Source organism: Botryllus schlosseri, chromosome 14 (genome assembly GCF_051294905.1).
Source record: "Botryllus schlosseri isolate E-star chromosome 14, Bs_hap1, whole genome shotgun sequence".
Taxonomy (NCBI): Eukaryota; Metazoa; Chordata; class Ascidiacea; order Stolidobranchia; family Styelidae; genus Botryllus; species Botryllus schlosseri.
The window spans coordinates 13,178,184-13,190,731 of NC_137249.1; the positions used below are offsets into that span (position 1 = coordinate 13,178,184).

General features: G+C 39.3%; 1 protein-coding gene across 9 annotated transcripts; it reads right to left on the reverse strand.

The window, feature by feature from the left end:
• Nucleotides 1–1,541: 1,541 nt before the first annotated feature.
• On the reverse strand, nt 1,542–7,573 carry LOC145456488 (uncharacterized). 9 transcript variants are annotated; one of them, XR_013920614.1, is made up of 9 exons: nt 7,076–7,573; nt 6,616–6,776; nt 6,304–6,538; nt 6,167–6,241; nt 5,818–6,111; nt 3,700–3,866; nt 3,254–3,342; nt 1,670–1,833; nt 1,542–1,608 (listed from the first exon to the last, which is right to left on the reverse strand). XR_013920614.1 is itself a non-coding variant. In XM_080334606.1 (8 exons), the coding sequence occupies exons 6-8, from the start codon at nt 3,746–3,748 to the stop codon at nt 1,756–1,758; spliced, it is 216 nt and encodes a 71-aa protein (XP_080190732.1). In that variant the 5' UTR covers nt 3,749–3,866; nt 5,818–6,111; nt 6,167–6,241; nt 6,304–6,538; nt 6,616–6,776; nt 7,076–7,555; the 3' UTR covers nt 1,542–1,755. The 9 variants fall into 9 exon arrangements, 2 of the variants coding, with proteins under 2 accessions (XP_080190732.1, XP_080190731.1); XR_013920616.1 differs by having other exon boundaries at nt 7,076–7,555; XR_013920613.1 differs by having other exon boundaries at nt 1,542–1,833; nt 6,173–6,241.
• Between the last annotated feature and the right edge of the window lie 4,975 nt (nt 7,574–12,548).

Sequence of the window (12,548 nt, forward strand, 5' to 3'; positions counted from 1 at the left end):
CTCCCAACCCTAATGCTGTTATCCAATGGTATCTTGAACCACGTGTTTCGGCTATCACACTTTATCATACACATTATACACTTGCTATATTGCAATTATTGCCCAAACGATTACCCATCGCCATACTCCATGCATATACTCAAATCTGCCCGGCATTTAGTTCGGTTTCCAATCGGGATGTTGATTTTACGATATGACGGACACTGCGTACATAATGCCGTTTCCTTTCCGCACATTTATTTTTCGTTTTCGTCCGGTATTGTCCTTTTAATAAAATACAAAATTTTGCCTCAGATACCCAATTCGCTCTCCTTTCATTTTGATTAGGTTATATCCAATCCAACCCATAACGTGTTAGTTTATACATTAACTCATACCGTTTCATTGCTATCATGGTGTATAAATATTGAATCATTACAACATTTCATCTTTCCATTGCTGTTATCGCATTCATTTCATTCATATGAATATTATGATGTCCACTTTCCTGTATATTGCAGGGAAGGGGATCGGTCCGTTAGTCTGCGATTGTATACGGCAAGTCCGTGGTCTACGGATAGCAGCTTACAGTATATACTTAACTGGCAGTAGCGGACACGATCGTCCTGTGTAGTTCTTGACTGTAGTTCGATAGACGACAACAAATGCCTTTTCCAGATATATTGTACGGATGATTATAGCAATTTGGATACAAGCAGTAAGTTAGCGTACATGAGTCTCTCTACTGAGTCAATCTTTGATATGCAATGGGTTATAACTATGCGATAAGTCACGTGATGTAGTATTGTTCAATAACAGATAGGAGAGAGGGAGCACGATCTCCGCAATATTGGGATTGTCGCTATAATTAGCTCTTTTTAGAAGAGGACGATGTGGAACGCCCTGCGCCCTCTCGCGGTTCACACACCCTATAATATATAACATGCCATTATATCACATTGTACCACGCTGTATATCACGTGACCACGCCCTTCTTCGTGTATCGCGCCATATATAAACGCGCACATACAGATATCCCACATGGGACTCATACGCTATACTACTGTTCATTTTCATTCGACCAATACATCTATCTGAGGCAATTGTCGTCGCATGCATCGTTGAGCTGTCAGATCAAGGACTAACGCAGGACCAGGCGTCCGCCACTGCTTGTTTTCCGGCAACGCTACGTTCCCTACACAGTATAACTATTGAGGTCCCAGCAAACACAAAACTTATTAAAGATATTTTTTAAACATCTTCCATGAGTTCAAAAGATGTCCTTCAACTATGTGCAAAATATATACATTTGTCGACAGAAATGGATATATATAAGATGTCCTGTAGGACATCCTCAAAGATATCCTGATGGACATCCTCAAAGATATTCTGATAAACATCCTCAAAGATATCCTGATGGACATCCGCAAAGATATCCTGATAAACATCCTCAACGATATCCTATAATATATTTTTTGTACAACTCGACCCTGTGTGACCCTGAACCCTGGTTGGCTAAACCTGCTATATGCTGCACTTCACATATTAACGAATACGAATCGTCAGTTTTACAAATCATGTATGGCTTTTTATTCTATATTATACCAGTTCAAAATACAAAAAAATGCACTGGACTAGACCTTGACGGAAAATCGCAATAAAAATGGATGAAGAATGAAGGCAAAATAACAATCCGTGACACAACAATACGTTAGCAAGAATTGGGCCTTGATACAGAACTGTGCAATTACTTCAGCAAATATTTCTGCATTGGCATTAGTCCATGTTATCAGTATCGGAATCATCAGCCTCCTCGATAACAGTCTTGCTCCTGTTTTCTCCTTTATCGTCATCCTATAACATAAATGAACTGATTACTCAGAGCCAGCTTCAAACATTTCTTTGGTGACGGGATGCTATAGCAAGCTGTACACAATGTACATATAGTATGTTGTGTACCTATTAAAGTTGCGATGTCAAAACATTAAAACCAACGATACAATCAATTCATGTTGCTCTTAAATTATGTACAATGACTTCAAGATCGGACATTTTTCGCCAACTCCAAAGATTAATGTACTGAGCTAAATCCTAAATCCATTACGACTCGTTGCGCTGATGCCGTGTACTTCCACATGAAGAATGCACTTTAGTCCGAGTTTAATGCACACCCTTTCAAGGGCATGTGACTTATGACACTGCCGGAATAATCGGTAACTTCAGCATCAACTTGCTGTTATTATATAACCGAAATTATTTTTGTTGCCGTTGGTTGTCATTGCCGGGGGACAAAAGTCACAGTTTCCACTCCCATTTTTGCATTGTACATTGCGACACCATACGTGCCGCTACATCTCATCAGAGTCGGATGAAAGCTATATGTAGTCTACCCCTGAGCTAAGTTATAAGTTACAAAATTTTCAATTTGTTAAAAAAATTAAATTAATTTTTGAATTTTGCCGTCATCCCTATGAAATTGTAAAAAAAACAATGCATACCAAATTTGGCGCAATCCCAACCAGTAGAGGAGAAGTTTCAAAACCATAATTTTGTATCTCAACAATTTCACTTCTACACGTTGGAATTGAGCCAAATTTGCCATGCCTCCAGTTCGCCACCGAAATAGCCGGACCAGAATAGTCAGACCCAATGTTCCCTCTACTTTTTGACGAGTCTGCACACACTCACCAACTCCCTGCGCGGTTCCTTGGACAGCAGTGCGTAACGACTAAAAAATGACATCGCTTCCGATTTTTTTGTGTGCAGCTTGAATTTTCTGTTCACAGAGACCGTGTCAGCACTGCGCAATTGCGCATGTGTGCAGCTTAGAGGGAACATGGGTCAGGCCATTGCAATCTGAGCCCCCCACGCGGTACAAATGCGACCAGTGGAGGATAAACTTGCTTCCCGTGTTGAAATGTGAATTGAAAGGAGTTTGAAATGAGTGATTGATTATTTGCCCAAAAGTTTTGGTGACATTGGTTCCACCGCTAAATCTGAGCAAGTGCAACGAGAGGATCAAAAATTTATGCAAGACCGACAATATTGACAAAATTAAATATTTACTATAAATTTTTTTTAAATTATATTACGTCAAAGTTGCATTACGCGATTACAAAATAACTGAAAATATCATGAAGTTTGGGAACCACTGGTATAGTGTTCTGAAGATGAATGGTAGCAGAGCTTGAGGTAGCAACGATTCACTTACTGTCAAATAATATGATAAAGAGCACAGCTGTCACACAGACGTCAACTTCATAAACAAAATTACCTTGCAAGCTCCAATAACAGTTAGAAATCCACCCACTTTAACTGTAGTTGTTTGATTCTCGACCGTAGGATGAGCCACTTTACATGCTCCTTTAAAGATAATATAAGTAGATCAGGGGCGGCATTACAAAACAATGCAGCAAATCGCAATCTACGCCAGCGGTAACAATCTCTCTCGAATGCGATTACCACAGTGTCAAAATTGGTATTTCAAAACATTCCAGACCCAACACAGAGTTTCACAATCAATGCACTTGTTTGTGATTTTGCCATGTCGGATCTCAGTAAAAGATGACTTCAAACGAGGGCTTATAAGGCTGTGTGGTCAGCAACAATTTGCAATTATGCTTTCACAAAAACGGAAATCAAAATACCATACCTCGGTAAAAATGTTATTGAGAGTTTTGTAATTGCGAATTTGCGATTGTAATATTAGTAACAACTTACGTTTAATAGTCTTGTAAAGAGTCAAATTTTGAAAATTTCTTTTGTTCATTTTTGCATTTTCGACCCTTCAGGCTGTAGAATTTCCATACATCCTTTACAGCTATGCTGGTCATATTTCTGGCAGTTGAAGACGATTGTTCACCCGGAATTCCATTTGAAGCACATACCTGTAGTACAAAATACAATTGATGATAGTGGTTTGTGCCAGAATGAAAAATAACTTCCATCAGTTCAGTTTATTATTAAATTTTAGGTACTCAATTTAGCCCAGCACTAACAAAGTTAGATAGACATCAATTAACTTGAAGGAAAGGTATTTGGGGTATTGCATAGCTTGTCTTGATCGCTGCCTTCCGAACAGTTGCGGCTTGGTGAAATCGACATATACCGTAATTTTCCATGTATAATGCGCAAAATTTTACCGATTTTTTGCCCTAAAATAGTGGGGTGCGTATTATACATGGGTACAGCAAGCCTTGAAAAAAAAATCCTTCGATCAAAAACTTGAAATCACACCTTTCTTCATGTTTGTTTAAATCGCGCATCAGCTCTAGCCATTGGGCCCCCTAATTCGTATTATAGAGAGTAACGCGGCGCCAAATAGAGAAATGTGTAGCCAATTAACGAAAAGCGTGTTTCTAATTAACGAGAGTCGTCTTCAAACCACGCGATATCTTGCTGAGTTGGTTTGCACTTGCAGCTTGCACGCGAGCGAAATCAGGTCGCTGATTGCTACAAGCGTGCGCGACAATCATTGTTGATTCATCGCGTTAACGACAGGCCTTAACAATCGCATACAGAAGAGGCCATGTGCGCAAGATATAATCGCTTGCGTAATCAGTCGGATCTCCAACAGGACTGGCGCGCCCGACTTAACAGTTGGCCTGAGGTCCTGAGCAATCGCATCTGTGATTGTAATAGGCCTCGTGCGCAAGATGTCGTGTGTCGCTAGACTGAGCTATCGCGTCGCCGACCTCACAGGCTTTGGCTACTATCTACTCTCGTTTAGAGACAATGCCATTAATTGTATTATGATTAGCGATCATTATGTCACGATTGTTCGACAGTGACATCGCAAAAGAGAACAACATCGCGTACTAAAACACAGCTATTCATGCACTGCAAATGCAGGGTGCGTACTATACATTGGTACAGGCTTTTTCCCAGAATATACACGTCATTTTAAGGGTGCGTATTATACATGGGGGCGCACTATATTCGGAAAATTACGGTATATATCGGCCGACATGAGGCCGTACTTTAGGGATGTGTAGATATCCCTGCAAGGTTTCCTCGCCATCGAGCTTTTTGGAGGCACACTTCGCAGAGTCACATGTTAGCCGAAATGTCATTGTCAACTTCTTGGTGTGTCGTGAAGCGACGCCGAAATGCTGATCTTTGTAAATGAAGCGTTTCTTGGGGGGGGGGGGAGAGGGTTACTCGTATCAATATCAAGAAGTCTGGCTACAATAAATCACACGAAGCACTAAGAAAATTTCAATGAAGTTTCCTAAATTATATAATTTAGCTTAATTTACAAAATAACTTTAAACCACAATTCCAGCTCGGGCCTTCTCGAAGTGGAGGGTTTAGGGTGCGGCCCTGTGTTTAGTGTTCCTTACCGTCTTTGCATTTCTGCTTTCGGCGGTCTTTTTTGACATGCCCGTTTATCGTTCATGGAGGATGTCTCATAGTAAAAACGAGCTCTTATTGACTTGATTTACGAAATAGGCATTTCGAAACGTAGCCTATCACGAAACAATTTGAAGCACAGACCGTGTAATGCGTAATGTGACAATGGCAACAAAGAAGGTTTGAACTAAATGGAAAGAGTGACTTATTGTGATTTAAATTGGTATGACATACTTTGCTACATTGGCTTTATGTTGAACATGGATCACGCATGCGAGCTTGCGAGGGACGTAGGCTGCGTAACTGCGGTATATTTCCGTTCCGGCCCAGTTTATAAGCTTACGGTTTAATTTTCGAAAGTAGGTTTTGTGTTTTGAATTTCAAGAAATGGACACGCGGGCCGCTCAGAATGGTTTGCGGGCCGCACTTAGGCCAAGTCTGAGTTAGATAGTCCGGCAAAGTTTGCTCTAATCAAGAAAATCATACCAGTTCAGACTTCTTGCAATCACAGTTAATCGAGTTCTTTTCCAGTTGTTCCAGATGAGATTTGACAGGGGTCTTCAATAAGATCTTCCAGCAAGATTGGGGTTGTGGTACTGTGTTTTTTTGAATCAGTGATGATGTGACCTTTACTGAGATTCATCATCTGGTTGATCTGCTTGGAGCTGAGGTCCATCATCTGGTTCATCTCTAACTTCAATTCTTTGATGTCTTTACGCATCAAAGAAATTGAGTGGTCACTGTATGCAGATCTTGGAGTTGATGGTGTGCACGGAGCAGCTAAAATATTATTTGAATATAAGAAAGCTGGATTAATCATATGTGATAATCTTACCATTACTTTGTGATAGGCCACGTTGTTGACAGTCAGGATTTTAAAGTTCAACATTGCTTACAAATGAAGGAGCGACTAGAAAACAGAGCGACGCTATAACTCAAATTCGAGAATGAATCAAAGTGTTACGAGCTTACTGCATGGGTTAGTTCCCTGCAACTGGCCGCTACATTCAATGTTGGAATCATGATGTTCTTGAACACTCTCCGCATGATGGCAAACTTGCATTGCAAGCATCATTGAACACAGCACCCTTGCTTGTCACACTTTTATTGCCAGAATCAGGAGATGGCCGCATTCTTAGAATTGGTATTAGCATGCCTTGTGTCTGAATACTTGGATTACTTTTCTTCTTTGAAGGAAACGCATCATCTACAAAGTATGAAAATTTATATATGAATATTCTGTGTACAACATATTAGGCAGAATAACAGAGTATATACCGATACCTTGATCATCAGTTGGAACAGAATTATCCTAAAATTTTTTGGGCGGCTGACGTCTTCCTTTTTAGACTGTTGTCGTTCTTCATCTTCAGACAATGAAGAGGAGAGCAAGCTACTATTGTCCACAACTTCCTTCATGTCACTATAAGCCTTCTCCCATACATCTAAAACAGATGGATAATATAGTTGGCAAGGTCCCAGATTTGTACACACTACTGGATTTTTAATAAGCACAACTATAGAATTACTCAAATTTGAAAACTCGCAACTAACAACAGGCGCTCTTTAGTTGTTTGTAAACTATTACGGCCTAGTATTTTTCCAAATGTGCATCTAGAACTAGAACTACGGTACTGAAAAAACCGTTCGTTAGTTGTCCGTCAACTAACTAAATAAGCAGTCTGTACAAGTCTGCAATGATACTTGGTGGGCAAACCTTCACAAATTATGAGTTTATACTTACTGGATGAGCATTTGATCCGAATTTTCCACAAAGACCAATTGCCCTTGTCATGTTTTCGTGGCTTCTTGTTTTTCGCCTCATTAGTGGCCTTCTTTGCTTTCGTCTGTGCTTCCACTGTCATATTATATATCTGGGAACTATCACTAAGTCTTGGCTGAGCCCACAAGCGCCACACTACACAATTATAAACAAAAGTACAAAAACATTCAATCACAATGAATGATTTGAGCGACCACCATCTGATGATATTATATAATCCAGTACTGTCATATATAGCTTATGATATTCGCAAAAGTGCAAACCAAGTTCTATATACTTTGTGACATTATACCATACACCATATACCTATGTTTCACATTAAGCATATATAAATTACCATGTACAGTTCAGTTTTCAGTAATCCTCTGAAGGAATATGGTTAGTTGAGCCTAAAAATACCACGATTAATTCCAGAACGCAAGTAATCCAAACATTCAACTGTAGCTGTAAGCCGCCATTACGAGACCACCGATAATATCAAAAAGTTGAGAAATTGCGTACTTTTTCAAGATCAAAATGCACGATTTTGCGTCAAATACGACTTTTCGTCCAATTCGATTTTCGGTCAGTTTCAATCGACAATTAGGACACCGTAAATGTAACGGCGTGCCCTCTGCTTCGGATATGGTATATATCTGGATAGGTATTACATCATGATATTAACGATAATATCAAAAAGTTGAGAAATTGCGTACTTTTTCAAGATCAAAATGCACGATTTTGCGTCAATTACGACTTTTCGTCCAATTCGATTTTTGGTCTATTTCAATCAACGATTAGGACACCCAAAATGTAACGGCGTGCCCTCTGCTTCGGATATGGTATATATCTGGATAGGTATTACATCATGATATTAACGATAATATCAAAAAGTTGAGAAATTGCGTACTTTTTCAAGATCAAAATGCACGATTTTGCGTCAATTACGACTTTTCGTCCAATTGGATTTTCGGTCAGTTTCGATCGACAATTAGGACACCTAAAATATAACGGCGTGCCCTCTGCTTTGAATATGTTATATATCTGGATAGTATTACATCATGGTATTATCGATAATATCAAAAAGTTGAGAAATTGCGTACTTTTCGAGGATCAAAATGCACGATTTTGCGTCAAATACGACTTTTCGTCCTATTAGATTTTCTTTCAGTTTCAATCGACAATTAGGACACCTAAAATATAACGGCGTGCCCTCTGCTTTGGATATGTTATATATCTAGATGAGTATTACATCATAGTATTAACGATAATATCAAAAAGTTGAGAAATTGTGTACTTTTTGAGGATCAAAATGTACGATTTTGCGTCAAATACGACTTTTGGTCCAATTAGATTTTCTGTCAGTTTCAATCGATAATTAGGACACCAAAAATATAGCGGCGTGCCCTCTGCTTTGGATATGTTATATATCTAGATAAGTATTACATCATAGTATTAACGATAATATCAAAAAGTTGAGAAATTGCGTACTTTTTCAAGATCAAAATGCACGATTTTGCGTCAATTACGACTTTTCGTCCAATTCGATTTTCGGTCTATTTCAATCAACGATTAGGACACCCTAAATGTAACGGCGTGCCCTCTGCTTCGGATATGGTATATATCTGGATAGGTATTACATCATGATATTAACGATAATATCAAAAAGTTGAGAAATTGCGTACTTTTTCAAGATCAAAATGCACGATTTTGCGTCAATTACGACTTTTCGTCCAATTCGATTTTCGGTCTATTTCAATCAACGATTAGAACACCCAAAATGTAACGGCGTGCCCTCTGCTTCGGATATGGTATATATTTCGATAAGTATTAAATCATGATATTAATGACAATATCAAAATGTTGAGAAATTGTTTACTTTTTTTAAGATCAAAATGCACGATTTTACGTCAAATACGACTTTTCGTCCAATTCGATTTTCGGTCAGTTTCAATCGACAATTAGGACACTCAAAATGAAACGCAAAGCTTTGAGATATTAGACATTTTTGGCGTTGGTAATTGGTTGATCTTCATTATGTTCAGTCTTTGTTTGCTTGAGGTGTTCATGGTGTTTGTCAGCCACTATGGTCATTTACACAAGGCCATTTTTTCATATTTATTTCACATATATTAACTGCCGACTTGTAGCACGGCTAGTATAGGATTTTTATAGAGCACCGCTTACACTGATGAGATGGCGAGGAGGGGCCTTCATAAACCTTCAACACTAAGGTAGGAATTCTTGAGTCAACCTCAGTAGCTAACGACTATATTGGCTGTCACTTGAATTCACGATCAATAATTGGTATTTTGCGGCGTAGACACGAAGATTATTAGGGGCCCTTGCGCCACAATTACGTTAGTTGATGAACCAGCTCGTGGTGTCATTTGAACTTGTGAACTATATGAAGAAGAAGTGTTGTCACTAGGCAAAACCTATACGGTGCAATGTTAAGAATTGTATGTTGCAAGCGTTTTGTTCTATCAAGAGTCATGGGTCGGGCTTCTACCCGTACCAAGCATTCAAGTACCCATCAGTCAAGTACCCATCAGTCAACTACCAAGCAGTCAGCTACCAAGCAGTCAACTACCAAGCAGTCAACTACCAGGCAGTCAACTACCAAGCAGTCAAGTATCAAGCAGCTAAGTACCAAAAAGAAATATCTAGTGAGGACTATAGCTAATTTTCTGCATCGTAATGGAGTAGAATCGCTAACAACTGATAAACTCCAAAATGATTTTCTGGAAAGCTGCAGTTATTGCAAAGGGAAAAGCACGACGCAGCGGAAAACACTTCTGCGTAGTTTCTGTAAACTTCAAGACGTGGAGATAAAGAATGCTCTCAAAGGAATGTCTCGGTTCAAAACAGATGATGTGGCAACCAGTGATGACGTCGATGTCCGCTGTATTGTTGAAAAAAACAACTTCACACAAGTTAATGAGTTGACAAATTTTGCTGGTCATAGGTACTGTGTATGTCGCAAAGAGTGGCGAGGGGAGGAGCTAGTTCAATGCGACACGTGCGAGTCGTGGTTTCATGATATCTGTATTTTCAAAGGCACTGATCTGCGTAAATTTGTAAAGGGAAAGTGGGAAAAAGTACCATTACTGTGCCAACACGCCACTGTAGCGGTACATACCAAATCAGGAGCAGGAATATTCCACCGTGTTGATGAAAAAATACAATCAAAGATTCTCCAAGATGCCGGTACCTGTACCTCGTCGGTGGAGCTATTGACAAAAGGTACTCAAACCGATAGCATTCATGATCTAATAGAGATTCCATCGTGTAATGATGGCATTGCGCAGATCCACAAATCATTGTCTGATGAACTGTCGGATAACGAAGGAGAAACCGGACTTGGCTCATTATTGACCGGCAGTAAACTCGACCTTATTACATCTAAAACAATTGAAATCGAAGGTCACTTTAATATTGAGGGAAGTAAATGGAAATACATCGTCGGTGTTGATAATAACAGATTCGATAAGGACGAGTATAGGAATGTTATTCTGGAGCCTATAAAATCTTTGTACGACGAATGCGTTCCGGCTTTTCTCAACCATTATTTGCGACATGTTGTCAACGAAAGAAGTCGGTAATGCAAATCTGTATTGCTCGCATAAAACATGTTACGTTACGTATCGTGTAACGTTTATGCAGCGTCAAAATTGTCCTGATGTTGAAGGGAGAGTTATTATCGACGGAACTCGTTGTCACACAGGAGAATGCGTACGATCACGTCCAGTTCGCGGAAGCGAGCGGAAAATGATCAGAAGTAAACTGGAGCACCGAAAGCCGGCATCGCTCCACAACGAGTTGTACGATACTTTGACCACTGAGCAGAGGATCCTCGGCTCCCACACAGACGTGCCAAGTTCCAACGTACTTAGAAAACTCAAGTGCGAACAGACTTTAATTGATGTCAAACGCGAATGGTACGTCAACTTGGAGAAAATGAAGGATGAAGAGGCGGATTCCACAAGATTTATTAGATCCATTCAAACATCTCCCCCGCAAATCATTATATTTACAATTTTCGGGATCAAAGCGTTTAATACCTTATGTAAGATAGACATGATTTATTGCGACGCCAGTGGGAGCCTGAAAAGAGGTGAAGACTTCCAAATTTATACGTTGTTGGTGCGGAATCCTATCAAAGGAGAAGTTTCTCTTCCTATCGCTTCCTGCATTACAAAAAGTCACGACTCTATATCTATCTCACAGTTCCTGAATTTATTTCTATCTGAACGATTTCGCCTTACCGGAGCTCAATCAGCTCCGCTAAGGATTGTTATCGATGGATCGCCTGCAATGTGGAATGCAATTTTAAGATCGTTTTGCAACGAAACAAGACTGCAATATTACGTCCGCTGCTATCGCGTAGTATCTGGAATGCCAAATGCGAATGACCTGAAACTGCCATTTATTCAGAATTGCTTGGCACATGCCATGAAAGCTGCAAAAGTCATGATCGTCAAACATTATAAAAAGCGCCTCAAAACACATGCCATGTGTTGGATTTCCAAAATGTTTCGGGCGAAAACCATTGAAGAATTGGACTCGATTGTAAAAAATTTCATCATCGTTACAAATTGCAAGTAAGATTTCAATATGAATCAAGTTCAGATTTTATGACTGATCCACTATATCTATCAACTGTGTATAACTGCATATAACTGCGTATATAAATGGTACTAATAGTCATAACTTTCCTGGTATAGACGGTCTATATAAATATATAGTAATGATGCGAGCCTCCAGTTCACATCCGTGTTCGGCGCATGCGAACGTTGCTAATTTAAAAGTTTAATCGTTGATTGAAATAGACCGAAAATCGAATTGGACGAAAAGTCGTATTTGACGCAAAATCGTGCATTTTGATCTTGAAAAAGTACGCAATTTCTCAACTTTTTGATATTATCGTTAATATCATGATGTAATACCTATCCAGATATATACCATATCCGAAGCAGAGGGCACGCCGTTACATTTACGGTGTCCTAGTCGTTGATTGAAATAGACCGAAAATCGAATTGGACGAAAAGTCGTAATTGACGCAAAATCGTGCATTTTGATCTTGAAAAAGTACGCAATTTCTCAACTTTTTGATATTATCGTTAATACTATGATGTAATACTTATCTAGATATATAACATATCCGAAGCAGAGGGCACGCCGTTACATTTACGGTGTCCTAGTTGTTGATTGAAATAGACCGAAAATCGAATTGGACGAAAAGTCGTAATTGACGCAAAATCGTGCATTTTGATCTTGAAAAAGTACGCAATTTCTCAACTTTTTGATATTATCGTTAATACTATGATGTAATACTTATCTAGATATATAACATATCCGAAGCAGAGGGCACGCCGTTACATTTACGGTGCCCTAGTCGTTGATTGAAATAGACCGAAAATCGAATTGGACGAAAAGTCGTAATTGACGCAAA

Bases quoted from the DNA above. Each gene is read 5' to 3' on its own strand.
- LOC145456488 (XM_080334605.1), bottom strand. From the start codon at position 7,196: ATGACAGTGGAAGCACAGACGAAAGCAAAGAAGGCCACTAATGAGGCG. The intron at 6,777-7,075 runs GTAAGTATAAAC...CATCTGTTTTAG, and splicing joins TCGGATCAAATGCTCATCCA to ATGTATGGGAGAAGGCTTAT. The intron at 6,539-6,615 runs GTATCGGTATAT...CATACTTTGTAG, and splicing joins TGTTCCAACTGATGATCAAG to ATGATGCGTTTCCTTCAAAG.